Genomic DNA, 15,620 nt, shown 5'->3' with positions numbered 1-15,620 from the left:
AACCCAAGGGGATTTTTCTCCAATATTTTGTGTGGCAATCTGGTCTGGCTCCTGGAGGTAAATCTGAAAATACTGTGGGAAGGGCCCCTGTGACTGGGTTCCCCTGGAGTTTTTAATTCTCAAAGCTGTCCACATTGAGCTTCTAGCAGTTCCTCAATCACAGTTCAGGTATTCTTACCCCCAAGTCTCTGTTCTGCTAAGCTGTGACTCCCTGTTTGCCTGTTTGTCTCTCCAATCTTAGGGAAGCAGTTTGCCCCGTGTCCTCCCCTCTCTTATGGATCCAGGAAGAATTGTTGATTTTTCAGTCTGTTCAGCTTTTTACTTGTCCATTTGGAGAGAGGACTTTCAAGCTCCTTACATGTAGAACTGGGTTAAACAATCTTTGTATGCCTAGGATAAACCTAACTTGATCATGACGTATTATCTTTTTGATACATTGTTGGATTTGATTTGTTGATATTTTGTGAAGGAGTTTTCTATCTATATTTGGAATGGATTTTCTTTCTTATATTTTCATGATCCTGTTTTTGGTAAAAAGTTACACTAGTGTCAGAGAATGAGTAGAAAAAAACATTTCCTATTTCCAGAGTTTGTATAAGTTTGGAATGATCTTTTCTTTAAAAGTTTAGTAGATCTTACCTATAAAACCATCTGGACCTCATGTTTTCTTTTGGAGATGGTTTTTAAGTACTATTTTACTTCTTTAATAGCTGTAGGACTGTTTGCACTATCTGTTTCTTCTTTAGTCAGTGTTAGGAGGTTTTTTAAAAATGTGTCCATTCATCTAAGTTTGCAAATTTATTATACTATTTGTATTGTCTATTTGATTTCTACTGTCTTGAGTTATAACCACCTTCTTATTCATAACATTATTTATTTGAACTCCCTTAATTTTTTCTTCATCATCATGGCAGAACTCTATTTTGTTACTCATTTTGTTTTTTATTTCTGCTTTCTATTATTTCCTTTCTTCTGTTTTCTTTGAAATTATTTTGTGGTTTATTATTTTTTTCCTAACTTCTTAAATTGTATACATTTAGCTTTTTTTCCAGTAACATCTAACTTGTGGTTAGAGAATGTGGTTGGTGTTAGATGAGTTCTTTGAAATTTATAGAAACTGACTTTGTGGCCTTCTACATGTCAAATTTGTAAATGTTTCACGGGCCCTTGAAAAGAATATTACTCTAATTTTTAATGTGAAATTTTATATGTAGCCAGTAGTTCAAGACTGTTAATTATGTTGTTTTAGAGTTATTTATATTTTTGATGTTTGTGTGTTTGTTTTTGTCAGCTTGACATATAAAATAGGGAGAGAGACATTTTGAAATCTTCACTATAATGGTGGATTTGTCTAATTCTCCTTGCAGTTATGTCATTTTCTTTTTAAATGCATTTTGAGGCTGTTTTTAAGGAGTGCATATATGTTAAATTGTTATATCTTCCTGGTAAATTGAACTTATTATGTATGTAGTAATCCTCTCTATTCTTAATGCTGCTTTTTATCTTAGTTTGTTTTATCTGATATTAATGTAACCAAGGCACCTTTCATTTGATTAGTATTTGCATAATATTTTTTTGCTTGAAACTCTTCCTTGTCCTTATGCTTTCGGTGTATCTTAGACAATCTTTTTTCTCAGTTGGTGAATTTAGTCTTTTATGGCTATATTTAAACTTGTTTGCAACTTCTTCTAATTATCCTCTTTTACCATTTTTTTGTTTGGTTTTGTTTTTTACTTTCTTGCCCTTTTTTAGGATTAAGTTTTGTATCTTTTTTTTTTCTTTTTTAGTTTTCCTTTTCTCTTTTTTTTTTCCTCCATTGGGTTGGAATTTATGCTCCTTATTACTATGATTTTATTGTTTACTTCTGAACTTTTATGCTTATTTAACTTTGTGATGTCTTTTATGACTTTTAAATTGGGTGCCAGACTAGCAAAGCTATCATATAAGAATGAATAATATTCTCCAAAACAACTTTACAAATGGTAGGCCTTTAATAAATATGTTTGCTGATTGAAATTCTTCATATGTATATGTCATTTTAATTTTCATTTGATCAAATTTGCAAAGTAATACAGTACAAATTATTTTCAATGACCTATATTTTTTCAGTGTTTCCTATGAAATATCCACTAGGCAAGCATTTTAAGCTTATCCTGTTAACTGAGTTGGACATTACCTGATTGTAAATGTAGGTATAGTATCTACTATTATTTTTATTTTCTAATTTGAAATTTGTAAACTTCAAGCTTTATCTCTTAGATAATTTTCCTACAGTGGGATAGTGGTAGGTACCCTAATCTTGGATCAGGACTGTGTAATACAAATCACATAACTTGAGACCTAGATTGATTTTATTTATTTATTTATTTTCTTCCAAATTTTTATATAGTGTAATATTGGTTTCAGGAATAGAATTCAGTGATCCATCACTTACATCCCAGTGCTCATCATAACAAGTACCCTCCTTAATGCCCACCACCCATTTAGCCCATCCATCTCCCCTCCAATCAATCCTGTTTGTTCTCTATCATTAAAAGTCTCTTATGGTTTGTTTTCCCCTCTCTCTCTCTCTTTCCCCTTCCCATATGTTCATCTGTTTTGTTTCTTAAATTCCACATGAATGAAATCATATGGTATTTGTCTTTCTTTGACTGACTTATTTCACTTAGTACAATACACTCTAGCTCCATCCACGTCATTGCAAATGGCAATATTTCATTCTTTTTGAAAGCTGAGTAGTAGAGATCTAGATTTTAAAATTAGAATGGTTAAGCCAAACAAACATTAAGCAGTAAATTAGACTATATTCTACAGCTAACTTTTAAACGAAATGAACATTTTTTTACCTGGTACTGTCCTCAATAGTTCTTAATTATTATCACCTCTTTAAGAATTCAGCTTTAATTTTGTCCACACATCATGTTTTAAATAACTTGAGCTTCTATCTAAATTCTTAATTTGTCATATAATTTCTTTTCCCATTTATAGCTCCTGAGGCCTTTGGTTTGTCAGCAAGGTCATTTCTATTTCCTCTACTACCTGATGCTCTGCTTTCATAACAAAAGAGTTCTTTTCTTTATTGGTTTTTTGTTAATCACATATTTGTATCTGATTCGGAATATCTTCTGTTCTACTTCAGAAAAAAGAGAGATCCAACTATGTTTTTTTGAGAACATTTAAACTCTTAATCCTTCTCATTATCACCTCAGAATCAGAAAGAGAAAATCAGAGTAAACTAAACATGTCACCTTTTGCACTATTTAATTTAAAAATTTATGTGTAGACCCATATTTTGGATATACAAAGCATAGGATAAAGTTTTTAAAACATTTTTAAATAAACCTGTATAACTTTACAGTATACCATTTTATGAAAAAGAAAATACCTTTTTGTTATAAAAGTGGGAGTACAAAATTGTTATATAATTGTTTAAAAAAGTGTTACTGATAACTGGTGTCTGGTTTTCTAGACCCTTTCTATGCATATATAGAATTTTTTCCCTAAGAATTATTTTTAACCTATGTTGCAGATTAGGCAGTATAATGCCAACATTTTTCACATAGTTGATTATGGATCCTCCTTATCTTTTTTATTTTATTTTTTTTAAAGATTTTATTTTTAAGTAATCTCTGTATCCAAAGTGGGACTCGAACTCACAATCCTGAGATTAAGAGTCTCATGCTCCACCAACTGAGCCAGCCAGGTGCCCCTTCCTTATCTTTTTTAATGGTGGTATAAATATTCCAATATATGGATGTAACATAATTTATTTAATTAATCCATCCTTTCCCTGTGAACATTTAGATTATTTCCAGTCTTTCTGAAAGTAGACAACAGAAGTTTCACTACAGTGAAAATTTATATTATACAAATACATGTATAATCTAAATATAAATAATATAAAATATGTAATATTTGTATATTTGTTTAAGTTTTGTGTAGCATACATTTTCTAAAAGTAAAATTGCTGCATCAAAGCAAGTACATCTTTTTCCTTTAAGTTTTTTTTATTTTGGGGGCACCTGGGTGTTTCAGTCAGTTAAGCATCTGACTCTTGGTTTTGGCTCAGGCCATGATCTCTGGGTCATGGGAATGAGCCCCATGTTGGGCTCCATGCTCAGCACAGAGTCTGCTTGAGATTCTCTTCCTCTCCCTCTGCCCCTCATCCCCCTTCTCTCACTCTCTCTCCCTTTCCTTTTCTCCCTCTCTCCCAAATAAATAAAATCTTTTTTTTTTTTTAAGATTTTATTTATTTATTCGACAGAGAGAGACACAGCGAGAGTGGAAACACAAGCAGGGGGCGTGGGAGAGGGGGAAGCAGGCTTCTCTTGGAGCAGGGAGCCCGATGCGGGGCTCGATCCCATGATCCTGGGATCATGACCGGAGCTGAAGGCAGATGCTTAACGACTGAGCCACCCAGGTGCCCCTAAATAAAATCTTAAAAAAAAAAACTTTTTTTTTTAATGTAATCTCTACATCCAATGTGGGGCTTGAACTCACAACCCCCAAGATCAAGAGTCACATGTTCTACCAACTGAGCCAGCCAGGTGCCCCAGCATATACATATTTTAAATTTTAATAAGATATTATTTAATTTCTAGTGAACTGGAACTCAATATATTGCTGGTGGGAATGCAAATTGGTGTAACCACTTTGGAAAATTGTTTGAAAGTATCTATTAAAGCTGACCATATGCACATGCTGTGGTCCAGCTGTTTTCCTCCTAGGTATATACCCAGCAGAAACATGGACATATGTTTGCCAAGGACATGGACAGATGTTGATAGTAGCAGTAACTCAGTAATCAAAAACTGTGAACAACCCAATGTCCATCAATGGATATATAAATTATAATGTATTTATACAAAGTAGTATTCTGCAGCAAAGGGGATGAATTAACTATAGCTAAATAAAACAACATGGATGAATCTTAGAAAATGATGTTGAGCTAAAGAAGTTAGAAAATATATATCCTCTGTTTCCATTTAATTAGTGTTCACAAACTTGCAAAAGTAATCATACTGTTAGAAGTCAGAATAATGGTTTTCTTTAAGGGGAGAGCAATGATGGGAGTGAAGCACTAGGAGAATTCTGGAATTTTGGTTATGCTCCGTTTCTCAGTACTGGTGCTGGTTCATGGGCTTGTTTGGTTTGTGAAAATTCATTGTGCTACACACCTGTGATATTATGCCTTCCTGTGTATGTATTCTGCTTCAATGGAAAGTTTCCAGTAAAGGAGTTCACTTTGTGTTTTATATATAGAACCACTTTCAAACTCCTGCCAGTAGTGTCTGTTTTTCCTATACTCTTACCACTCTGATAGACATTAAAATCTTTTTAATCTGGGAGACGAAGAGGTCAATTTGTTGTTTTATTTTTATCTTATTATTAGTGAGGCTCGGCATCCTTTTGTATATTTGCTGACTGTTCATTTCTTCTATAGTTTCCTTACTCTTGTCTTTTGCCTATTTTTCTGTTACAGTGTTTGTTTTTCTTACTGATTTGTAGACTTTTTTGGTCTATTATATGTCAAAATACAATGTTTTAAATAATAAATTCAAACTAACAGACTTATTAAGTATATCATGTGTTAGGAAAAGTTTCTTCTAATAATTAAATCCGTCTTAAAAGAGCCCATTATTCTTCAATCTCCAGCTCTGTAACCAACTCAGTTCTTAGGAGAGTAAAAGCTGCCTCATTAGCTCCAAATCTATACTCTTACATGGAGTCCATGTAGAATCTATTTGAAAGTCCCTGTTTTATTGTACATATATTAATATCCTCTTTTTCTTGACTAGTCTGTTCTTTGCTGGGAACATCTTTACAAAATCTCAAAACAAGTTTACCCACTGCTATTATGTTGTTACCCTTAATTTCTTTGGTTTCTCTTTATGCCTTTATATTTCCTCATATGGAGAAGAGAAATGATATTGAATAGGATTTGTTTTGTTTGTAGTAAATTGCATATTAATTTTGTCTATCTTTTTTTTTATTAAATAGCCCTTTAAAAACCAGTGTGCCGCATGCTATTTCCTTTACTTTCTCAACCAGTACCAAATTTCTAAGTGATCTCTTCACTAAAATATTTTGTTTTAGTAACTCAACTAGTCTGATGTAGTCTCACTGTTGTGTCTGCCTTTTTATGCTTTGGTTGGGGATGCCTTATTTAAAATATTGTCTAGACTTTACTGTATTTTAATGTTCCTCATTTTGATCCTGTAGTGACCTGTGAACGTTTTTAAATTTATTTTTGTTTTTTTCTTTTAATATGTAATTCATAGACGCTCTGCTGTTGCCCGCATTCAGGAGTTCTTCAGGCGGAGGAAAGAAAGGAAAGAAATGGAAGAATTGGATACTTTGAATATTAGAAGGCCACTAGTAAAGATGGTTTATAAGGGCCATCGCAACTCCAGGACAATGGTACCAAATGCTCATGGCACTCTTTGGAGAAATTGCAGATTCATAATATGAATTTTTCCATAATGATGATCTTCATATATTGCCACTGCGATTCCAGTAATAGCATTATTGTACCTTAACAGTTACCTCTTTACCCAAACATGGTTCTTTTAGTCCTAGAATATATTGCCAAAGACCGTTATTGTTTACAAGAAAATTCTGCCCTACTAAGGAAATGTTGTAGAAGTTTAAAATTTTTAGCTGGTACAAGTAACAATTACCTCCTTTTGTTCTCTCACACTTGCGGTCTACCTGTCTAGTATATTTTTTTTAGCTCATTTTAGCACCCTTGGTTGATTTGGAGAGAAAGATTTAGATATATGGAATCCAGGCTCATTGCAAAATGTAGTCCGATTACTTTATAACAACTCTTCTTAAGATTGATGAGTCAAGATTTGTTTTAGTCACTTTGTCTCTCTAGACTTTACTGTCCTCATCTATGAAATAAGAATAGACCAGATGATCTCTAAAATCTTTCCAAGTTTTACAATCCACAAGTCTTATACACCCAGTGTGATATTAATTATTTACTAAGAGGATCCTGCAAGATGATTAGCATGTTAGAACTATTAACTCTGAACCATTCAAATTTAGAAAGTGTTGTTTTCATATATTCATTGAGTCATCCAAAAGTATCTACAGAGTCAGTTTTAATCTGCTTTCTTCAGAGTTAAGGGGAAAAGTTACTTTGGGGGGGGCCCTCGCTGGCTCAGTTGATAGAGCATGTGACTCTTGACCTAGGGGTCCTGAGTTCAAGCACACGTTGGGCATAGAGCCTGCTTTAAAAAGTTACTTTGGGGCAGGGAACTACTTAGCTCTCTCTATAGACATCATTGGTGGTAACAATTTAATCATTCTAAACAGAATGCTCACTATTAATAGAAGTAATCAGTGTACATGTCTTGTATTTTGCTGGTTAAAATTTTGGATGAAAATATAGGGGTAGGAATGAAAAAAAGAAGTTAAGTAAATATAACAGTAACACTAAGTAACAACAAAACTGTCTACCCCCTTTGGTTTGGCAAAAATAGCAAAGTAGCAACTGCTGGTGAAATGATTGAAAAACATCCTGAACTACAAAGATTTTGGATGGCTCATTCATATGCATCCACTGAAAAATGTCATCCTAACCATTCCAGTATATCCTGTTGTCTCATTGCTTCATTAAAGTAAATATGTTTATATCCTTCCTTCTCAATTGTGAGAGAATAGCTAATAAAAAGATTGGTACTTTTTCTTCTTTTGGCATAAACCAAAATACAAAAGGGAACCATTCATTTTTTTCTATGATTTGTTTTTATTATCTTATAAAGCTAAAGTAGAACCATTTTTGGAACGTTCAAAAACATATAGACATAGAAGTTTCCATTATACTTTCCAAAACCCAGAAATCCCATTCATTCCTTTAGGAGTTACTAATTCAGCATCTACTGTTGCCAAGTACTGTTTAAGGCCCTAAAATATAGCATTGAACAGAGCAAAATCTCTATTTTCATGGGGAATTTTTCATTATTTACTGTTGTTTCATGCTTGCTGATAAATCTCCATCATTTTAAAATAATAGAAGACAAAGACTCTCTTCTATTTTTTGTTATTTTCTAAGCCAATTAATATTTCCAATTGCAGAATAGAATAAATCTTGGTTTTAATATTTGATTTGAATTTTCTTATTGTTTTCTTTTTTTAAACCCTTAGATAAAAGAAGCCAATTTCTGGGGTGCTAATTTTGTAATGAGTGGTTCTGACTGTGGCCATATCTTCATCTGGGATCGTCATACTGCTGAGCATTTAATGCTTCTGGAAGCTGATAATCATGTGGTAAACTGCCTGCAGCCACATCCGTTTGACCCAAGTAAGATGGCCTTTTATAGAAATCAGTACGTCAGCTCCACTTTTGTTCTAGTTGTTAATATAAGAACAATGCAAATTATCCTAGAAGGCAGCCATGAGAGCCTGTTATGACTCTCATTGGGTTTAAAACAAAAAAGACTTATAACCTCCTTTTGGCAGAAAGTATGGGGAAATAGATTAAAGAGTTTATTCTCTAATATTTCTTCTAAGTTTTACCAGTTGCAAGAGGTTTGGCTGACTACACTTTACTTATCCAAACTCAACCTCCAAGCCTTGTTAGTCTTCACATGTCCAAGTTAATTTACCAGAACAAAGGAGCTTGGCTTGTTCTTGCCTTCCATTTGACATTGCCCATGTTTCTCCTAAAAGGCAGTGGATAAGAAAGAAATTTGAGTGATTGCAAGTTGGTCTTAAAATTATGTTCTAGGGTAACTTTTAGGAAATCTTCTAAATAATATTCTCAGTCAACAATTAAATGTATCAGTACAATTTCCATGCCAGCTCAGTTTTGCTATACATATACGTGTGTGTGTGTATACATATACATACATACATGCATGCGTAATATATAACATATGTATGCATGTCTTAATGGCATATTTTTATGCTTTATATTAATATGCAACATTTTATTTCTAGTTCTAGCCTCATCTGGTATAGATTATGACATAAAGATCTGGTCACCACTAGAAGAGTCAAGGATTTTTAACCGAAAACTTGCTGATGAAGTAAGATTTTTATTTATACTTATTATAAAGTGTATGTCACTTTGTTCCTGAAATGCTTTCTTAAAAATACTCAAAGCAGCTCATTATTAATTGGTAACATAAACAAGTTTATTCAGTTAAGGAGGTCAAATTGTAAGAAAAAGAAAAATTAAGATAAAAACATGCCTGTAATACTAGAGAGCTAAAAATCAAAATATTATTTTGCTAATTATAATATCGATTATTGGTAATACCAGGTTATTATAGTTTGAGAAAAACAGATTGACTATTTTTGTGCTTATTACAATGAAGAATCATTTAAAAAACCTTCTGTCCTTTTAAGAAAATGAGTTTTACTATGGCTGGCCTCCATAATTGCAGCCAGATAAGTAGCAGAACAAATGATTGGAGAATCTTTTCCTTTATTGTCATATTTTCAGATTTCTTCAGCTCCTTATTAAACCAACAGTTTTCAAACTGGGCTGTGTGAAGCTCTCAGTTTTTAGTGGGAATGGGAGAGGGGAAGGTGGCTGATACAAAAGCTGAATTCTGGGCTTTTCCTCCCCAGCATTAGGCAGGGTTTTTATTGGTGGGTTTTCATACAAGATTTCTTATGAAAATAAGGGTTCATGGCATTAGTCAGCTACTAACAGTTGAGCTTCTATGAGTAGGTGAGTGCAGCTCAAGTTGATGCTGTGCCCTCTTTAAAACATAAAAGAAGGGTCCATTGCTAAAAAATGTTATTAGTAAGTTAGAAAACCAGTACTCTAGACCAAGGTTGACAGTTCACAGCACAATTCCCTCATCTGCTTTCTAACGGACATTTATGAACTTGGCGTATGTCAGACACCGTGCTGAATTTTAAAAAACCTTCCCTTAGAGCTTATAGACTGGTGGGAAAGACAGACACTGAACAGTCAGCCAGAATGTAGAGAGGCATGCACAGTGTTCTGGAAGCCCTTGCAAAAGAGCAGTTGTGCTTGTAAACGGGGTAGATGGATGGGGGAGTCTTCACAGAGGAAGTACGAATTGGACTGAGTTCACCAGGCATACAGGGGGCTAAGGAGCCCTGGAGATGAAGAATCAGCAATTTCCAGGGTGTCCTAAGGTAAGTGAACCGTTGGTGAGTGGATAAGAAAGCAGCTCCTTGGGGCAAGATTGTAAAGGGCCCTGGGGGTGCCCTGCTGGGCTGAAAATGTGTTGTATGAAATCACTGGGGAGCCGTTGACCACATTAGCACCTTTGTCTTCCTCTCATCCTTTCCTTTCTTCCTTTTTTCCTTTGCCATGAACTTTGCCATTTGCCCTTTGCCCATGATTACATACTAGATCCTTAGGTGTTTATGGATATTCATTTAGTGCTGTCTTGGTACATAAGACACAAGTCATTGGTAACTCTTATCCAAAAGTTTATTTTTCAAGATTACTTTTGCCTCAGTCAAGGTGACATTTTCTCGAGGGATCTGAGTGACCCTGGGGAAATCATTTAACCCCACTGTGTCACTACATGTATCAGCTCTGCCATAGGGGAAGGGAATGAGCAGACACGGGAAGACTGCTCTGGGAAACGAATCATAAGTGAAAAATAAACTGAATTCTTGAAGGTTTTAAGTGGCCTCAAAGTTTGGCCTTTGTCTTTCTGCCAGTTGAAAGAGTAGTGTTGTTCTGTGATGTCACTCCCTCAATGGCAAGTTAAAATAATTACCTGGCATCGAGTAGCCTTATGGTGGAAATATACACAGTGTGTGTATAAAGAATGAAGTAATTCCTCCTCAGACCTGCTAAGTTTTTTACTGTTCTCCTAATCTTCAAGGAAAAAGTACAGTTACATCATGGTTCTTTACGTGGTTGTTTCACTTGCCCCGTAGGTTATAACTCGAAATGAACTCATGCTGGAAGAGACCAGAAACACCATCACGGTGCCAGCCTCTTTCATGTTGAGGATGTTGGCTTCGCTGAACCATATCCGAGCTGGTAAGAACTGTCAGTGTATTATTAACACCATTATTACATCATGTTATTATTTCAGGTCTGCTTTAAAGTGATTTGTACAATTTCTTTTAACCATAAAATGAAGGCAACGTAACTTCTGAGCTAGGAGTTCTGTGAACTCTTGATCTTAGTACAGTAACTTATTTCCTCACAAACCAAATGTATTGAAAAATGTCAGAATGAAAAGACAAAGTCACTTGAAAACTTTTGTCAGCTGTGTTTCTCAGTGTGGAGGATCATACCGTAATCCTTAAGATCTGTGAGAGTAAGTACCCTTTAGTGGTAGACGTGGTCAAAATTAACCCTAGCCCAGACAAAAATAAATGTAACATGCTACTGCAAGGGTTGAAACACATAACCTCAGTAAGTTTTTTTTATATATTTTTTTTGTTTTCACTGATACACTGTGAGGTTTGGTGCCAAAGAAACACAAAATGTAAATATTATAACTAATATTCAAGAAGGAAGTGAATAATCTGTTTATAATAATAGAAGAGATCCAGTATCCATTATAAACAAAATACATTTATCAAACAAAAGAGTATTTGTTGTTCTTCACTGATTTCATAAATTTCTTCATATGTTGGATATTATCTATTATTTAATAGTAACAACCACCACCATTTCTAGAGTATCTATAATGTATCAGGGACCATACCTGTCATTTCACAGATTTTTCCTAATTAGCTCCAAACCTTTACAACTTTGGTTATTTGTAATAACTTGCCCCAGGTCACACAACTGATGAATGGTAAAGCCTGAATGTGAAACTGGCTTCCAAGCCCTTACTTCCCTTTGACCTTGGAAAGTTCACTTGCAGGAATACATTTAGATCATGAATATGACATGCAGTCCACTGGGTGATCTCAGCTCAAACTGCTTTTCAGGCTCATTCCTAGCATTCTCTCCTTCTCTGTCCACACTCTGGCCCTCTTTGACTTGGGGGACACATCAAAGTCTTTTCTACCTCAGGATCTTTATCACCGTGCTACCCCCCTCCCATCCTCACTCTCTGTTAGGATACCTTCTACTTATCGTCAGGTCTCTGTCGGCCGTGGATTAAATATCACTTCCTCAGAGAGAGGAATGGAGAGAAAGTGTACCAGGCAAAGTAAAGGGTAGGTAGCAATTTTCAAAGTCCTGGAGGGGAGAGTGTGGAGCACATCTAAAGAATTGAAAGAAGCCCATAGGAGGTGGGGAGAAAATATTCAAATTGTTAATATTAACTACTACCAGGAAAGAATGGAAATTTCAAATGGAATTTAAACAGAAAAGGTTAGTAGTCCAACAAAATATTTTTGCAGTAGCTTTTGGGTTCCCATATTATTAATCACTGTAACACTTTCGATCCATTTTCTTCAGTAACAGTGAGTAACCCTTAAAATTCATCCATTTAGATTTCAGATTTGAGGGGAGGCAGCATTTTCTAGAACAAGAAAAACATTTGCTGATTAGGATTCCTAAAACTCACTTGTTCTTGTAAAGAGCTTATCTGGCGAATGGCTCTTCCCGAGTTTTTCTATTGAAAACCATTCTTCTCTCGTTTATGCCGCGTCTGTTTTATACAGCTGCCGATGTAGCAGTTTGTTAGCTCATGGCTACTCCCCTCCTCCTTTGGTTTTAGCATTAGATAAGGTAAGTTTTATAGCATGAAGATTCCCTTTCTTCCAGTCCTTTTTGCTGTCAACCAAAAAGACGTAATTTCTAATTGGTTTAGTCAACTTAACTCACCCTCTTGCTTCTCTTATGTAAAAAACTGGAGAGAAAAAGTACCCGAGAGTTGCTTTTATCTTTAAGATACCCAGTTATTTGATGAGTCAGTTATCCACCCCTGTCCTCTCCTTCTCTCCTGGTCTCCAGTATTCCAAGTATGATCACGTGTGCACAGTCGAGGAGAGTTAGTAACGGACTGTGATCCTGCAGGCGCAGGCTAGCCACGGAATAGTCCAGCCCCTCCTTACTCCACAAGGCTTCCTGGGAAGTCCAGGGAATAGATTCGGGGCGGCGCCTTCCTGGTAGAGCTGTGATTTTTAATGAAGGCTGCACTACAGATCCTCTGTCGGGCTTTTTCAGCTGCAAACACTTGGGTCCTACCCCCTGAAGATTTTCACTCATTTTATCTAAATAGGGCTTGAGCTTTTGCATTTTCCAAAAACCAACCAAAGTCATTCTCATGAATACTTCACTAAAGACTATGGTGTCTAAATGTGGTGTCTCTCTCGATGGGATGGGGGCCCCCAAATGTGGGATGAAGCAGATTGGGTGGAAGCCGGTGGCACGGGCAGTGAAAGTATCCACCTGAGGCAGAACAAAGGAGCTAGAAGTTTATCGAATCCACTGCCCAGCAGTGGCTCAGGAAAGCAGAGGACAGGCTGTCTGCCACGAGGCCGAGGGTGGGGGCTGTTTCTAAAGGGGGAAGATGAAGGGGCATGGCTACATGTGGAGTTTTCCCTTTTTTGCTAACTGTGCCTGGTTGTAACTAACCCATTGGTTAGTTAGGGTCTATGGCTTTTTCGAGGTGGGTCTCCTGATGTAGAAGCGACTCTTATTTTCAGTTTTCATTTAAAAGAAGGGTGTTTCTCAGACCTCCTCGGTCTGTAACTGCCAACCAGAGATTGGTGTCAGCATTGAGCTGCTTTGCAGTTCTCCTGCCTCAGAGGTGTAGCACTTCATGAACAAAAGATTGCATTTAATTTATTCGTAGAAACTGGGTTTCCATTCTGAGAGAGAGGACTGTGCAGCAATTGGTTGAGATGGGTTTGAGAAAAGAACAATTATTCTGCCCTCTTCCTCATTCTGGAAGCCACTGTCCGTTATTCACTGACCTGTATTAGACACTCTTGGCCCTCACTTGTCTCCTTATGGCTTGCTTTGGACTCTGCAGAATCCTTTTTTTTTTTTTAAGATTTTTTTTATTTATTTGACACAGAGAGAGATAGCGAGAGAGGGAACACAAGCAGGGGGAGTGGGAGAGGGAGAAGCAGGCTTCCTGCCGAGCAGGGAGCCCGATGCGGGACTCAATCCCAGGACCCCTGGGACCATGACCTGAGCTGAAGGCAGATACTTAACCACTGAGCCACCCAGGCGCCCCTGGACTCTGCAGAATCCTAATGTCTACCCTAAACTCCCTGATTTAAAGGCTGAGACAATTCTTGTTAACCCTCCATTTCCCCATCTTCATTCATAGTGTGACAAAAGGAATTTGGATAAGAACCCTACACACTTTGAAAGAAATAGTGTGACCTGCTTCCTCATGCTTCCGACGTGACAGGAATAGGTTTGTTGAATTAGTCAGTCATATCCAGGATTCCCATTCATGGTAATCTACTTAAGCTGATAGCAACCTCATGTTTTATTCTCTCATGAAAGTATATCACACAATAAAAAGAATGTCATCTCTTTTATATTAACATTCGTTAGGTAGCCTTTTATTGATCAGCGATTCTTCCACTGTGTTTAGATTCCTTGGTGATATATGAAGGTCTATCCAAATCTTGTTTTTGTTCACTTATTTTGCAAATGTGTATTGAACACTTATGTAATAATGATGATAGCTAAAATTTGTATAATTTAGGTTGTAAATCATATACACATACATCATCTCATTAGTTTGGCTTTGAAATGGAGTCTGCACAGAGGGGATTTAGTCCAGTTCAGTTGAACAATAAATATATAGTCTCTTCTGTCTACTGCTCTTGGTATTGTTGACTTAAGATCCAGTGAGAGAGTTTAAGCCTCTGTAGGTAATCAAATTTCAGGATTCAGTCTTCTCGCAGTTGACAGTGGGGCTCAGCCCTCCCCCCATGTTTAACCTTTGTATTTTCCACGTTGCCTTGGGCAAATGCTTCTTGGCCGAATGGGCTCCATCCTCATCCTTTTATACTGTTGCCTTCTCTACATACCCTAATGTGACATATCTGATCTCAGTAAAACTTCTATGCGTTTATTTCATAAACCGTCCCTGAACATCCTGTACGAGGCTCTGAGGATATAAGATAAAAAGAAAAAACTCCTACCCTCGCAGGAGCTCAAAAAGCCCTTGAGGTCTGGTCTGTAAGAAGACACGCAAATAAATGTCCCTGCAGTTAGGATCTTCGTTGCACAATAGACACAGAGAGTCTAGAGTGTAGAGGAAGGAGTTCATCATTCTGCAGGTTGGATGTTTGAAAAAGTCTGGGAAACATTTCACAAAGGGGATAATAGTTGTATTGAGATGAGTAAGCAGAACCTTTATAGCTGGAAAACTGGGCGAGTGTCCCAAGCAGAGGAACAGCAAGGATAAATCGTGAAAGCTGGAGAGAGCATGCCGTGTTCACTCACCAGTTTATAGTTATATTTTCACTTGAGTGGTTAATCTAGATAAGCTCCTTGAGGGCAGAGACCACGTGTCTGTTTTGGCCACCGTTCTTAGCACAACGCCTGGAACATAGCAGATATTTAAAAAATCTTTAAACACACAGATCCTCAAGAATGGTCCCCAGGTTCCCCCACAGCCTCCCCTCAGTCTTTCTGGTGGCATGATACACCTCCTTAGGCTCCTGGACTCCAAGGAACACGGCTTGAAAACCACTGCAGTAGACCGTGATATATCAAGATCCCTAGGGTTTTTCTT

At 36.5% G+C, this 15,620-nt stretch overlaps 2 protein-coding genes across 14 annotated transcripts in view; one reads left to right on the top strand and one right to left on the bottom strand.

The window, feature by feature from the left end:
- The window catches only part of DCAF6 (DDB1 and CUL4 associated factor 6), a 135,878-nt gene that overhangs the window by 119,550 nt on the left and 708 nt on the right, over positions 1-15,620 (top strand). For 7 of the 8 annotated variants that reach the window (XM_045877527.3, XM_064594372.1, XM_064594370.1 and 4 more), the window contains 4 exons: positions 6,282-6,420; positions 8,155-8,311; positions 8,950-9,038; positions 10,885-10,990. In XM_045877527.3, the coding sequence (XP_045733483.1) occupies positions 6,282-6,420; positions 8,155-8,311; positions 8,950-9,038; positions 10,885-10,990 (491 nt within the window). Of the gene's footprint in view, positions 1-6,281; positions 6,421-8,154; positions 8,312-8,949; positions 9,039-10,884; positions 10,991-14,195; positions 14,346-15,620 lie in introns of those variants that run through there. The other variant, XM_064594369.1, reaches the window with a different exon arrangement.
- GPR161 (G protein-coupled receptor 161) overlaps positions 13,137-15,620 on the bottom strand; it is a 58,653-nt gene continuing 56,169 nt past the window's right edge. For all 6 annotated transcript variants that reach the window (XM_064594375.1, XM_064594374.1, XM_064594377.1 and 3 more), the window contains one exon: positions 13,137-15,427. The gene's annotated coding sequence lies outside the window, so the exon portion shown is untranslated. The remainder of the gene's footprint in view (positions 15,428-15,620) is intronic.

This window comes from Mirounga angustirostris, unplaced genomic scaffold (genome assembly GCF_029215605.1).
Source record: "Mirounga angustirostris isolate CCGP_5_RB_7025 unplaced genomic scaffold, mMirAng1.0.hap1 SCAF_6, whole genome shotgun sequence".
NCBI lineage: Eukaryota > Metazoa > Chordata > Mammalia > Carnivora > Phocidae > Mirounga > Mirounga angustirostris.
Note: the sequence above shows the minus strand (reverse complement) of the source record. Positions and strands in the feature narration are given on the sequence as shown.